The 15991-nt window shown below is 40.3% G+C and overlaps 1 protein-coding gene across 1 annotated transcript in view; it reads right to left on the bottom strand.

Moving 5' to 3' along the window:
* PIP4P2 (phosphatidylinositol-4,5-bisphosphate 4-phosphatase 2) overlaps positions 1 to 11338 on the bottom strand; it is a 59330-nt gene extending 47992 nt beyond the window's left edge. Inside the window, exons 1-2 of the mRNA XM_045998048.1 lie at positions 11305 to 11338; positions 10029 to 10280 (exon numbers count right to left, since the gene is read on the bottom strand). Coding sequence (XP_045854004.1) covers positions 10029 to 10134 — 106 coding nt within the window. The 5' untranslated portion in view covers positions 10135 to 10280; positions 11305 to 11338. The remainder of the gene's footprint in view (positions 1 to 10028; positions 10281 to 11304) is intronic.
* Between the last annotated feature and the right edge of the window lie 4653 nt (positions 11339 to 15991).

Raw genomic sequence — 15991 nt, 5'->3', positions numbered from 1 at the left:
ATGGAGTGGCAGGTAGCTGCTCTCAAATATGCCTCATCTATTTCCACTCACTGTGACAACCTGGCTTCCAGCGGGTTTCAGAACCCTTGGGAAATGAAATGAAAAGTTAATCTTAACCTTACAGTGGGTTAAGCATGTGGTGTAGGTCCCTGGGTCTACATTACCTTTTCCTGCCAATCCACAGCCAACCTTGAAGTCTGCAAGGATGCAAGGAGGTTCGGAAATGTGATAGACTGCCGAAATATATTCAAGAACTCTCAGTGCAATGGACTGAGCCTTTATGTCCCCTCAAAATTCAGTTTGAACCTCTCAACCTCAACGTGAGAGTTGTAGGAGGCAGGGCCTTTGGGAGGTAACTGGGTCATGAGAGCGGAGCCCTCATGCATGAGTTTAGTGCTGTTAGGAAAGGAATGAGAGAGTGCTCTCATGCTCTCTCCACCACATGAGGAGGATACAGGAAGTCAGCGCTCTGCAACCTGGACGCCAGCTCTCACCACACACGGAATCTGTTGGCACTTTGATCTTGGACCTCCCAACCTCCAAGACTGTGAGAAATAAGTACTTGGTGTTTAAGCCAACCCATGTATGGTATTCAGTGACAGCAGCCTGAACTAAGACAATCAATAAAATTCTAGTTTAGTACAGAACTTAGTTCCAAGTGACATGAGACTTTGCCCCACTTTAAGGTACCATTTCTAACTTTAGATTTTTCCAGGTAGAGGACAGAAGAGGGTCACTAAAAATATACCTTATTTACAATGCAGTTTCTAAGTGAAGAGTACAGGAGTACATAGTAAATAACTTATCTCTTAAACCAGAAGCCAATTTATTTTCTAGCCACTGAAAATATTTTGTCAAGCAATTTCAAGTTTACACATTTTTTAAAAAGTGAAACAAAGGTGAAAAGAAAAGGACAAGGCCCTTTTAATTATGTTACATAGGAAACCCAAGTGTTTCAGAATAAGGGAATATTATTAGCCTCTTCTTGGAAGTGAAGTGGCTTTGAAGTGATTTTACAATTAAAGTAAATCCACATTGGAATACATTAGATGGAAATGAATAATTCTTCAATTCTTTACAAAGGATTTGAATATAAACACATAGAAACAACTCTCACTGAGGTCACTAGTTCAAAAGACATTTTTGGGTCCTTATCTATTTGCTCTTTATTGCAGCTTTTGACATGTTTGACCACTTCTTTCTTGGAGGTGTTCTCTTCTCCTTGACTCTGTGATATTAGAGTCTTTCCGTTTTCCTCTGACCTGCCTGGGAGCTACTTCTCAGTCTCTTTGGAGACTCATCTTCCTCTAACTGGTCGTTGAATATGGGAGTTTCTCAAAGCTCTGTCCTAGGCTCTCTTCTTTTTATTTTATTTTGTCTCCCTATGTAGTTTCATACATAGCTCCCCAAACTTTTTTACATTTCAGGACCCAGAGAAAGTGACAATATGCTTATAGTTATGCAGAGCTGGAGGCCTCTGGCCTAAAGGCTTCTGATGTTCTGAACTGAGGAGAACTCTTATGTTAATCCCTGTATGTTCTCTCAGCACATTGCATGGCACACCGAGTGGGGCCGTGGGAAGTTCTGAACTGACATCCATATATTTAGTTGTTACCAATATGTCAATAACATAATTTTATATTTTTCAGCCCAGGCCTCGTTTCTCTGTGTTGGGTCTGTTATCAAAGGAACGAGACTGAGACAAAGTGAAAGTTATGCAAAGCCTTATTCTATGCCAAGCATTAGAAGTTAGACTGACCGGCCAGGGGAACGAGGCTGAGACAAAGTGAAAGTTATGTAAAGCTTTATTCTATGCCAAGTATTAGAAGTCAGACTGACCATCCAGGGCCGCCTCGGAAGAGAGCGACCCCCCTTGGTCTTACAGGCTATTTTTTATAGGGCACAACTAGACCTCTATGTATGTGGGTTTGGCTGATTGGATGTCTCCTACCTGTGTGTTTTAGTAACGGTTACCTGGAACCGATACTAGTAACTGCTGAGGCATTTATTAAATAACAAAATGGCCTTATTTTAGGTGTGTGTTTTAGCAACAGTTACCTGGAACTGATATCAATAACTGTTGAGGCAATTATTAAACAACAAAATGTCTACCCAGGCAACATGGAGTCACTATGGCTAAGTAGGGCGTGCCTGGGCCCATCAATAACTGTTGAGGCAATTATTAAACAACAAAATGTCTACCTAGGCAACATGGAGTCACTATGGCTAAATAGGCCCAGGCAGGCCTTAGGGGTTTAACAGGTTTTAACATGGAATCGACCCCAACACTCTGGTCTACATCTGTGGAAGCAATTGCTTATCTGAAATCTCTTCCTGGATATTTGAAAACAACTTAAATGTATCATAGCTAAAACTAAGCTCATGATCTGTGTTCCCCAAAACCTGATGCTCTTCTGGTGTTCTCTGTCTCGGCATAGGCAATGACACCATCAGGTTGTAGACACCAGAACTCTGGGAGATATCCTTGCCACTTTCCTCTTACTCTCACAGCCAATCTACAACAAGCCATCTTTACTTTCTTTTTTTTTTTTTTAATTTTATTTATTTATTTATTTATTTATTTATATTTCTTTTCAGTGTAACAGTATTTACTGTTTTTGCACCACACCCAGTGCTCCATGCAATATGTGCCCTCCCTATTACCCACCATCTGGTTCCCCAACCTCCCACCCCCACCCCTTCAAAACTCTCAGGTTGTTTTTCAGAGTCTATAGTCTCTCATGGTTCATCTCCCCTTCCAGTTTCCCCCAACTCCCTTCTCCTCTCCATCTCCCCATGTCCTCCATGTTATTTGTTATGCTCCACAAATAAGTGAAACCATATGATACTTGACTCTCTCTGCTTGACTTATTTTGCTCAGCATAATCTCTTCCAGTCCCGTCGGCATGTTGCTACAAAAGTTGTGTATTCATCCTTTCTGATGGAGGCATAATACTCCATTGTGTATATGGACCACATCTTCCTTATCCATTCATCTGTTGAAGGGCATCTTGGTTCTTTCCACAGTTTGGCGACCGTGGCCATTGCTGCTATAAACATTGGGGTACAGATGGCTCTTCTTTTCACTATATCTGTATCTTTGGGGTAAATACCCAGTAGTGCAATTGCAGGGTCATAGGGAAGCTCTATTTTTAATTTCTTGAGGAATCTCCACACTGTTCTCCAAAGTGGCTGCACCAACTTGCATTCCCACCAACAGTGTAAGAGGGTTCCCCTTTCTCCACATCCTCTCCACACACGTTGTTTCCTGTCTTGCTAATTTTGGCCATTCTGATTGGTGTAAGGTGGTATCTCAATGCGTTTTTAATTTGAATATCCCTGATGGCTAGTGATGATGAACAATTTTTTCATGTGTCTGATAGCCATTTGTATGTCTTCATTGGAGAAGTGTCTGTTCATATTTTCTGCCCATTTTTTGATAGCCTTCCCATTGAGATCAGGAACACCCGAGCCATCTATCCTCATTCTATCCTCAACCTATCACTCCCCTCTCATTCACTCTCTAATACAGAAATAGACTGACTTAAAAAACAATAAATAGATATTTTGGGGCACCTGGGTGGTTCGGTCATTAAGCATCTGTCTTCGGCTCAGGTCATGATCCAAGGGTCCTGGGATCAAGCCCCGCATTGGGCTCTCTGTTCAGTGGGAAACCTGCTTCTCCCTCTCTCACTCCCCCTGCTTGTGTTCCCTCTCTCGCTGTGTGTCTCTCTCTGTCAAACAAATAAATAAATAATCTTTCTTAAAAAAGGACATTTTTCTGGGGCACCTGGGTGGCTCAGTTGGTTAAGTATCTGCTTTCTGTTCAGGTTATGATCCCAGAGTCTTGGAATCAAACCCACCATCAGGCTCCCTGCTTGGTGGGAGACCTGCTTCTCTCTCTCCCCCTCCATCACTCCCTCTGTCTGTGCTTGCTCTCTCTCTGTCAAATAAATAAAATCCTTTTAAAAAATAGACATTTTTCATGGGCGCCTGGGTGGCTCAGTGGGTTAAAGCCTCTGCCTTCAGCTCAGGTCATGATCTCAGGGTCCTGGGATCGAGCCCCACATCGGGCTCTCTGCTCAGCGGGGAGCCTGCTTTCTCCTCTTTCTTTCTGCCTGCCTCTCTGCCTGCTTGTGATCTGTCTGTCAAATAATAAATTAAAAAAAAATAGACATTTTTCCAAAGAAGACATACAGATGGTCAACAGACACATGAATAGATGATCAGCATTACTAGTCATCAGAGAAATGCAAATCAAAACCACAATGAGCTATCACCTTACACCTGTCAGTAAGACTAGTACCTAAAACACAAGAAGCAACAAGTGTTAGTGAGGATGTGGAGAAAAAGGAACTCTTGTGCATTGTTGGTGGGAATGTAAGTTGGTGCAACCACTGTGGAAAACAGTATGGTTTCTCAAAAAATTAAAAATAGAAATAGCATATGATCTAATAATTCCATCCACTACTGGGTATTTACCAAAAGAAAAAGAAAACACTAATTCAAAAAGATATATGCACTCCCATGTTCACTGCAGCATTATTTACAATAGCTAAGATACAGAAGCAACCTAAGTGTCCATCAACATATGAATGGATAAAGAAGATGTGGTATGTATACACACACACAATCAAATATTATTCAGCCATAAAAAAGAGCAAGATATTGCCATTTATGATAATATGGATGGACCAAGACAGTATTATGCTAAGTGAAAAAAGACAAAGACAAATATTGTAGGAGTTCACTTATATATGGAATCTAAAAAACAAAACAAATAGTAAAAACAGATCTATAAATACAGAGAACAAACTGATGGTGGCCAGGGGGAGGAGGAGGGGGGCTATGAGGGTGGGCAAAATGGAGAAAGGGAAGTGGTAGATACAGGCTTCTAATTATGGAATGAGTAAGTCAAATGGATAAGAGGTATAGCACGGGGAATATAATCCATGGTACTGCCATAATGTATGGTGACAGATGACAGCCACACGTGTGGTGAGATAGCATATCATAAATACTAATCACTGTGTTCTTTACCGAAAATGAATGTAACATGTCAGCTATATTTCAATTTTAATAATAATAATAATCTAACCACGGCATTCCTTTGCTGAAGGCAAAATTTCTCAACATGACCAAAAATACCCTGCTTGGACTGAGCAATACTTATTGTTCTGGTCATCTGTTGGTGCAGAACACACCACCCCAAAACTTAGTGACTTAAAACAACAGTTTAATTCTACCTTTCATGAGTCTGTGGATTGTTCTGCCTGAGCTGAATGGTAATCATCTAGACTCTATCACGCAGGTACAATAAGAATTTGGTTTGGGTTGGAATCATCTGAAGGCCTAGCTGGGCTGGGCATCCAATATGGTTTCTTCACTTACATGTCTGAGAGCTGGTCAGGCATCCCTCTCTCCATGTAGCCTCCCCAGGTGGCAGTTAGGGATTCCTCAAAGCAAGGTAGTCTCAGTGCATTCAAATTCTTACAAGACAAGTTACTTTCTTCAGGGTGCACTTTATAAGAGACCAAGGCGAAAGCTGCAAGACCTCTTATGACCTAGCCTCCAAAGTCATTCAGCTCTCTTTTGCTTTATTCTATAAGTTAAAATTGAATCACAAGGTCAGTCCAGAATCAAGGAGGGGACCTACCCAAAGACTTGAATATCAAAAAGCAGGGTTCTTTGGAGGGAGAGGCGGGTCTTGGAGAATATCAACCACACCCACTTCTCCAATCCCGTGTAGCAATATATTCCCTATTGGTGCTTTCACTTTAGGCCACACTGGCCTTGTTTCAGCTCCTTGTACTTACCATACTCTATCCACCCAAAGGCTTTTGTACATACTGTTTTCTTAGTCTAGAATGTTCTCCCAGGCCCTGCCTTTGCCAAGTTCAACTTTAAAAACCTCAATGAAGTCTCGGGAAAGCTTTTCTGGCCTTCTCTAACCAGGTTAAATCTTTTTATTACATACTTTCATGGCACTGGATACATTTCTGGCACTGTCCTCAACCCCACTGCACTTCGCATTTGTTCAAATGATTATGTAATTTATGTCTCAATATCCTCCGTTAAACTGGAAGAGAGGTCATATCTGCTTCTCCCATCCTACCACACAGAGCTTGGCTAGTACTCAAATATTTCTTTGCTGAATGAATGACAGCAATAAACTAAGTAAATGAAACTGTCTCTGTATAACAATTCCTTTAAAATTGTAGTGAAGAAGATAATCATATTACCATAGTAAATACATAGATAAATAGACAACCCCAAATATAAACTATTTTCACAGAGGAAGTCTTATAAATGTAAAGGTCATATTCTTTTGCCATATCCTACTTGTAAAATTAAAAAATAAACAAATCCATTAAATATAGCAAATTGTGTAAGTTTTGTGATATTTTTTTCCAATCTTTTTTTTTTTAGAGAGATTTTATTTATTTATTTGACAGAGACAGTGAAAGAGGGAACACAAACAGGGAGAGGGAGAAGCAGGCCTCCTGCCCAGCAGAGAACCCAATGAGGGGCTCGATCCCAGGACCCTGGGATCATGACATGAGCCAAAGGCAGACGCCCCTCAATCTTTTTTTTCAAATGAGCCCAAAACTGTCTTTGATTTTAATTTCTATGCCTTTACGATGGGTGACACATGTACCAAATAGAGAGTTTTAGTCATAGGAAAGATGATCTCCTACTCTATACAGGAATCCAATACTGACAGTAAAGACCACTAGAAGCATTCCACTTAGAAACACAGGTGGACTGTTACACAGACCACACACGATTTTCACTGTGCTAAAACCAAATGCAAAATACTGCTTTCCACTACATTATCAATAACCTGTTTATAAATAAACACTTCACCATCTTTTAACTTAAAATGGAATATTTCAGGACACCTGGTTGGCTCAGTCGGTTAAGCATCTGCCTTTGGCTCAGGTCATGATCCCAGCGTCCTAGGACTGAGTCTTGCGTTGGGGCTTCCTGCTCAGTGGGGAGCTTGCTTCCCCCTCTTCCCCTTCCCCTTGCTCATGCTCTCTCTCAATCTCTCTCACTCTCTCTGACAAATAAATTAAAAAATCTTAAAAACATAAAAATAAAAAATAAATAAATAAAATAAAATAGAACATTTCATCTCAGAGTAAGAGCTAACATTCCTGTTCTTAGGTGGTGACACAAATAGCAAAGGGTTCAATTGAAGAAAATATTCACTAGTTATGGCTCTTAGCTACTTTAAAAAAAAAAAAGTCTGTGTAATTAGGAATGATATCATAAATCAAAGTTCATTATCAAAAAGTATATTCTATTCTGGTCTTTTGAATCCCAACCCTCAACTCTAATTCTTGTCAACTACTGAAAACATCTGGTCTAGCAACAGAGTGTTTCCTACAGTAATAATTCAGCCCTGTGTTTCTTGATTATTTTTCCCCACCTCAACATGGGCTCCAAGAAGGGATGGGTTTGGTCAGTCTTGTTGACCTAGAGCAGTCTGGGGCACATCGTGCTGCCCAATGAATCAATGAAGGAGTAAATAACATTGGTGTCCTAGAATCAGATCTTATGTATTACTCAAAATATTTATGAAGATGCTTATTTGTTATTCAAGAAAAGATATTCTGACAAAAATGTCAATTCATAAAATGTCTTTACATCTCAATTATGCTCCTTGCTTCCTTGGTATTATGACACATGAACTCAGTGTTTTTTAATTACCTAAATCATCTACTCTGTCTTATTCACCAGTTTGAAAAAAAAAAAAAAAAAATATATATATATATATATATATATATATAGTCTACCATAAGGCAGAAAGGGCTTTTTGCTAAATCATTTGTTAAAAACAAGAGAACAGGCTCAAAATGGAGGCACTTTGCTAAGCTCCATCTCACCAACCAGAGAGACTTAGTTACACTTTGGCTTCTCCCAGGAAGCGACTCTTAATAAGTCAGTCAGGAACTACCTTATTAGCACTAGTGAGGTCATGTGCTTGATAGACCACTGCCATGCCCTAAAAGAAAGTGATCTTCCCACAACCCAATCTACTTTTTTGCCAGTATAACTTCCTTTTCCCCATTCCCTTCTGTCTGGGGAAGTCTTTCATTTAGCTCACCTTTTGAAGCTCCTTTCTATCTGCTGGATGGGATGCTTCCGTGTCACAAATCAAATAAAGCCCATAAGATCTTTAAAATGTACTGTTGAATTTTGTTCTTTAATACATTGAATTTCTTCAGTTATTTAACTATCTGGAATGAAACATTTTTCTCAGGGGCTGAACTGCAGTTTGTACCTTATTGTATAGTTTGAGGGAGTCTTATCAGATTAGTCAAATATATGGCAAATGATAAAGAAACCCATAAACAGGTACATGAGCATGAATATTTTGGGGGAATAATTTAGCCACTATGACTAAAAACACAAAAACAAAGATGTAAGATAGAAGGCATGAAAATCTGTTATAGGACAGTTGCTTAAATCCAAACTTTGTCTTTTAATAAATGGCAAATATTTTGCCTTTAAGGGTGATTTGATGAAGTTGAAACATTCATTTATAAGTATTTAAAGTTATTCTTATCCAATTTAGATAACAGTGAAAAATTAATATCAAATTTCTGCATTAAAGGAAATTCCCCCAACTGATATCCTTTGACAGAAGTTTAATACAAACACGACTTGTGGGTTTCTGTAGGTGAGTCTCTGTTCCATTTTGCACCTTACTTCTCAACTCATTGATCACACTGAATTATTCACAGCTAAACATCCTTTTCCTTTGTCCTGCTTCTTGTTAGGTGTTGATTAAGACCTAGATTGTTCCTTTTAAAGTTGTTATACATGAAGTGGAAATTTTAAATACGAATCAAGTTCAACCTGCTCTACAACTGGCTCCAATTCCAGACTTGAACTTAGAAAAAGTTGTTTTACAAGAAACATGATCTTCCTATATTTTCAAAAGCATTACCATTTGTCTCCTTGGGTTTTTAAACTCCTCTCATATTCAGCCAAAAAGAGAGAGAGATGCACTTAAGCTACATTTGCAAGTGCCATATTTGACCATTCTTTTCACAACTCTAAGTGGTTTTTTCAAGCCCTGCCTTCCCTTTTCTATAAATCCTGACTCCACCTTCTTTCTACTATAGAAGCCACTAAAAGGCTTAGAACAAAGATAAATCTTTGAATAGTTTGCTAAACAACTCCACCACACACACACACACACACTCTCTCTCTCTCTCTTCTTTAGATCCCATGGGCTGTCAAATCTTTTTTCCTTCCATCTTGAGAAGTGAAATAAATAGAAGTATTAACTTGGGTTACTTTTAGAAGTAAGTTCATTCCAGTCTCACCCAGATACGCATCAAAAATATTACATCTTCCTCTCTATGCTTCTTCATTCCCCACGAAAGCTAACACATACTCCTAAGAAGGGGGAGTAATAAGGAAGGGCAGAAATTTCAGACATATTGGGAATATTGATTAATTCTATTCCTTTTGGTAAGACAATTACCTGATTGAACAGAGCATGGGGGGCCGGGGGAGAGAATAGTAGGATATGCATATTTTTCAAGCTAAGCCCTTTCAAGGACAGATCCCAAGGTGAGCAGTACTAGGGGTTTCTCAGCCATCTGAAAGGATTTATGAATGATCCTGAAAGATCTGCACCTCCTCCAGCCGCACTTGGGGGCTGCTCTGAAACGGTAAAGCCCAGCCTGGGAAATTCATGTCACATCCTGTACCCCTGGGTAAGAAGTGGTGAAACACACACACAGACACACACCCCAGAGGGTGAGAAGGGGTGAAATACACACGCACACACTCAACGCTCACGCCCCACGCTCACACCCCACCCTACCCCACCAAAAGCCCTGCGGAGAAGCTCTCAGGCTAGCAGGCGCTGGCTGGGGAAGGCGCAGTCAGCATCCCTCTCTCCCAGCCCAAGTGAGAGGATCGCCTCCACCTCGGAGATAGAGCTCCCGGGTCTTTAACATTCTAGGCTTTTCCTTACGAAGTAGAAAGGTCCATGCTGGCCTTACCTCTGGGGCTGCTTTCCTGTAAGTACGGCGGGGCTGTGGGGGTGACATTTCCCGAATGGGATGCTGACAGCAGAGGCGAGCGTTCGTCCACCCCATCAGCAGCCATGACTGCTGCGGCAGCTGCGGGGCCGCGGGGAAGGCTGAGCCGGGGTTGCGGCTCCCGCGGAGGTGGTGGCTACTGCTGCTACCGCTGCTGCTGCTGCTGCTGCTGCCGCCTCCGGGAGGACCCGGGATGTGTCACAAGGCAGGAGGCTGGGGGAGGGGAGGGTGCGGGTTCAGGAGGCGGGGAAGGGAAGCGCGCTAGGGAAGCCTGTCTGGGGGAGGGGAGGGGAGGAAGAAAGAAGGAGCCCGGGAGAGGGGAGGAGGGGAGAAGGGGAGGAGGAGGAGCCGGGGAACACAGTAGGGCTGCCGGTGTAAGGAGAGGAAAGGAAGGTGGGGAGTGACCAAAAGGGGGGTGGGAGGAAGCGAGAGGTAGGGGGTTGCAACTCTCCCTCTCTCTGTACTTTACGTTTCCTTAACTAAGGAGGAAAAGGGGAAGAACCATAAAGAGCAACCTGAAAGGGGGTAAGAGGAAAAGGCCTGTGACTTGATTACAGAAAAACTACAGCACACACAGATCTCAAGTTTAGCTCCTGGAGGGGGTAGGAGGAGGGATTCCGTGCTGTCCAACTTTGTAGCAATTATCCAAGAGAGCTTATTCCTACGGTTATCAATTCCTTCTTGGGGGCTGCTTTTTTGGTTAGAAAATCACATCACCACATCTTTTGTCTGAGAGAAAATAAATTTCTGCAAACGTGGTGCCATTCCTTGCTTGTCCTTGTTTTTTAATATGTGTTTGGCATTCTAGTAACAGTACCTTATCGAAACGAGGCAGAGTTTGTTGGCTATTACAAGTTAATTTGACAAAATACGTTGCCCTTTCAGTTTTGTTTTTGGACTGTATTGTCCCTGACACCTTATAAAGTTTATGAATGATGTAGGCCAATTTAAAAAATGTGGTGTTGGTTTTTTTTTGTTTTTTTTTTTTGAGCTAGTGTTTTAAAATAATCTTTCACATGTAAAAGAGTAAAAAGCAAAAAAGCTAGTCATAGTTATGGGCAAGCTTTCATGTTTATGTTTTTCTTTTCATATTTTGGTGGTTTACTAAAATGGTTTAGAAATCAAAGTTTTGAATATGCCTGACAAAAATGCAATAGAAAAACAGGGAAGGTCTCAGAAGATCATTTTTCTTCAATGATACTTTGAGTCATTCAACAAACATGTATTATGTGCTTACTGGGTATACAAAGATGAATAAGTAGAGCAATGAATGGTCTTGATCCTCCAGATGTCTGTGTGGTAGCACTGTCAAAAGCAAACAAAAAATGAGGCTGGAATCCCAGCTGTAGATTTCAAAGGGTATGAGGAAAGCTGACTTTAGACATTTGAAACTAATTCTCATATTACAATAAGAAGGGTCTTCATTTTGCTCTCTGAAGACTCTCTCTTCTTAAAAAAAAAAAAATCCATTTGGCATCTGCTGGAAATCCTAAGGGAAAGTCAAATAATGTTTTCTACTATGCAGCGTCTCTTATGGGTCAGTAGTATCAAGACGACACCATATAAGGATCCCCGTATGATGTAATCCAAGGGCATTTCTAAATCTCTAGGAACCTGAAAAGTGAGAGGTCAAGATGAGGCACCCCTTGCAAAAAAATGAACCATTTACAAAATGAATAGCAGGTTTTTTGTTTTTGTTTTGTTTTTTACAATTACAGGCTGGAAGCTATTGAGTTAAAGAAACTTAAGAAGAATCCACAAAATCCTATGACTATGGTGTCCTGTCCTGTCACCTATCACACTATGGGAACAGTGTATTTACATTTCCATTATCCACCTACCCTTTATTCCCAACTGACTTTGTGAGTCAGAAACTGTAAATGACTCATTCATTATTGTGTCTCCCTTATCTAACGCAATGGCTGGCTCATTAAGAAGTAGGGGATGCACATTTGCCGAATAAATAAGCAAAGGAGTGTATGAGGAAATCCTACACAGAACCAGAGTCTTACTAAAGCAAATTGTTAGCAGGAAAAACATCGAGCATTTCTTGATTTTTCGATGAAGATGACAGTTTTGCCATCTGACCAGTGTTTTCATTATTCCATTATAGCGCTGCAACTGGGTTTCTTTACTGCCCAGGTATAAAGGATTTTTTTTTTCTTTCTTTAGTTCTTTATATGGCTTCTCTGTCCATTTCAGAACTCATTAGAGGGCGACATGGCTCATGGAAATTACTCACACTATGAAAGTTAGAGGGTATATTGAGATTATATTTGAAGAAATGCAAAGTTTCATAAAAAGGAAAAACTTTTATTAGGTGAATATCACTTCATTCTAGTTTTACAATAATATAAGAGTTCATGTTATATTTATTACATTATATTATATATTATATACATATATTATTATGTTATATATTTAATGTTAATAGAAACATTAAATAGGGGCATTAAATAGGGGTGCCTGGGTGGCTCAGTGGGTTAAAGCCTCTGTGTTCAGCTCAGGTCATGATCCCAGGGTCCTGGAATCGAGCCCTGCATTGGGAAATCTCTTAGCCGGGAGCCTGCTTCCCTTCCTCTGTCTCTGCCTGCCTCTCTGCCTACTTGTGATTTCTGTCTGCCAAATAAATAATAAAATCTTTAAAAAAAAAGAAAGAAACATTAAATAATACTCACCTCACTCCAAGGCATTTTATGATTATGAGATGTTTCCATCTCTATTCAGGGGATGAGGTAATGTGTCCTTTGGAATAATAGTACAGTATAAACAGATGATGTGTGGGCCAGTAAAACTATATCTTACTACTTACTTTGGCTACTTAAGCTACAATTCCAGCTATCTACTACTGAGCTATACCACAATCCAGTGGCTTAAAACAACATGATTTATTATTTGTCACGATTCTATAGATTAGTTGTGTGGTTATTCTATTGGTCTTGCCTGGGCCTCTATTCAGGAAGCTTCATGTAGCTGGCAGATTGGCCAGGGGCTCTCTCAGCAGGGACAGCTTGGAAAGGAGAGGAGGGGAGGAAGGCGGGAGGGTTGTTCTCTCCCATCTCTGCATTTAGTCTTCCATTCCATACCACAGGCCTGGTAGTCTCAGAGCAGTATTTGAAGAGGGTGAGAAGGTGATTGTGGAAGCTGTGGTAACTTTTCAGATCTAGGCTCCTGGTCTCAAGCAATGACACTTCTCCCATATTCTTCTATCTCCTTCAGCTTGCCTCCTGCTTCCGGCCCAAAGAGAGTTGAGAGGCTCAGAGGCCTCTTTTCCTAGACAACTTCCATTGTGATAATCAATCATTATAAAGATTAAGCAACTTCCTCATTTCCACGTTTTTTTTCTCATTACCACTTTATAAGCCATCTAATAACATCATGCCTCTGAGCTTCATCTCACTGTTGGATTTGAAGACTCCCAGTCATGAACTATTCTTTTTTTTTTTTTTTTTTTTGAGATTTATTCATTATTTAGGGGTAGGGAGGAGGGGTAGGGAGTGCAGAGGAAGAGGGAGTGAAATCCTCAAGCGGACTCCCTGCTGAGTGCAGAGCCTGCCTGGGCTAGATCCTAGGACCCTGAGATCAAGACCTGAGCCTAAACCAAGAGTTGGGCATTTAACAGACTGAGCCACCCAGGCACCCCATTCATGAACTATTCTTTTGTGTACAATAAACTAACTAAATACTATTCTACTGATCTGGTTTTAATTTTTACTGTCTCGGGATTTTGACAGAACTATAAAATAATACACTGATGTTGTTTAAGCTGCTGAGTTTGTTATAATTTTTTATGGCAGCCATAGAAAAATGCCACCTCCCATCAAACAGCTGAAAGAAGCTAATTGTTACTTTCTGTATTCTACAAGGAAATGACGTTAGTGAGATCAACAAGTTCATTAAGTACCTTTACTACCTTCCAGGTACCACAGGCAACAGTTAATTGGTCCGCCTCTGTCCTCTGGTCTCCAGCAGCAATTTCCTCCCTGCTTTCTTTCCTAGCTTGCACCAACAGTCTCCTCTGTGCCCTTGTCAGCATTCACCTACTGCCTGGCCCTAAAGACTGCCATGTGCTTTGGGTTTTGTTAGAACAATACTAATTTCTGTTACATTCATCTCTTGCTTTATACCTTACCAATTTGTCGAATTAATCTATTTTGTACTTCTGGTCCCACTTTGTCTGGTTTATCTATTGCTTTGGAAGAATCACCATCCTAAAACTTAGGGATTAAAATAAAGATATTATTTTTCAGAAAGATGCATTCAGCTGGTGGCTCAGCTGCGGACTGAGCTCAGCTGAGAAAGCTGGGTGCCTGAACCTCTCTCTCTCCAAACTCGCTTTCATCCGGGCTTCTTTCCTGTGTGGCAGTCTCAGAATAGCGTTTCCCAGAGGACAAAGGCAGATGCTGCCAAAGCCTCAGGAGTCCCAAGTTTTGGAACAGGTACAAGGTTACGTCTACCACTTTCTATTGGTCGGAGCAAGTCATAAGGCCAGCCCACAGTCAGGTGAGCAGAGGGGTAAATTGAGTCTCTTGATGGGAAGTGTGGTGGTATCAATACAGGGGGGCATAATGCGGGGAGGTGTCGTTATACAGTGAGCTATCACAGCTAAAACAATATTTGATGTAAGAAAAGCACCGAGAAAGACAAAGGAGAGGTCTTCAAGAAGCACCATGCTTTGGGGTAGAAGTTCAAATCGAAATTTTAAAGTCCTCAGAAGTGTATTTTATGAATATCTATGTGATGTAAAGTATGTTCATATTAAATATTTATCACAAGAGTTATAACTGCTTTTCTCAGTGCATATCAGAATGCTTCCTCCTCTGTCATCTTGATCTCTCACTCTTTCTCCTCTGTGCTGGGCTAGTCCACTCTTGGAAATCAATTATATTTGAATATAATTCTATATAATTTGAATTCAGTACCTCTAGGTGGTGATCTTGGTTAAGTTAGCTTAACCTCTCTATACCTCATTTGTCTAATTAGTCTGTAGAACAACAACAACAACAAAAATACCTACCTTGTGGGGTATTATGAGAATTGGAAGAGAAAATGTATGGAATATAATTATCACTGCCTGGCAACTATAAATATAAGCTTTTTTACCACTCTCCCTTTTTAACTCTATTAGAAGGGAAACCAGGGGATAAGCATCACTGGATCAAGCTAAAAGTAAAATGATCTGGAGTATGTTTATATATGTGTGTGTATACATTTATATATATTTTTATATTATATATATTTATATATTATGTTAATATATTTTTATTTATTTATTTATTTAAAGGAAGCTCTAGGCCCAATGTGGGGCTTGAACTCATGACCCCAAGATCAAGAGTCACACACTCTACCATCTGAACCAGCCAGGCACCCCTGGAGTATGTTTATATTTTTAATTCACTAAGTCATTTATACTTACCTTGTAGTTATATATAGAGAGTAGCATCTCTGTGTGTAGTCTGCTTGCTTAATACAAGAACTCTGGAGCATCTCAGCAGGCCTGAGGGCATTGTGTTTAAACATAAAGTCTCCCAGGTCTTTTGGAAATGCCTACTAAAAAACTTTGAGGGACACTGTCAGGTTCAGGGAAACAGGGATTTAGATTTTACTAAATGTGATGTCGTAGTGTAGTACGTATAATAATGCAGAATGCAATATGAATGCCCCTTAATTATTTTGTGCCTCGGGGAGGCAAAAAACTTGGTTGTTAGGTGAGAGAAGCTTGAAGGATGGATACTCTACTACGCTTAGGCTAAAAAGTTTTACCTTGAGCTCCAAGGATTTTTGTTTACTTCTCCAGCAGACCAAGTTCTAACTGAAAAAACAAGGCCATGTTCTGGAGTTGTAAAAGGTGCAACATTTTGCAAAAAAACAATTAAGGAGGGTTGTAGACTTGACTGCAGTTACAAAGGAATTTGTTTTCAATT

Source organism: Meles meles, chromosome 1 (genome assembly GCF_922984935.1).
Source record: "Meles meles chromosome 1, mMelMel3.1 paternal haplotype, whole genome shotgun sequence".
NCBI classification, from domain to species: Eukaryota; Metazoa; Chordata; class Mammalia; order Carnivora; family Mustelidae; genus Meles; species Meles meles.
The sequence above is the reverse complement of the archived record's forward strand: the minus strand, read 5'-3'. Positions and strand labels throughout refer to the sequence as shown.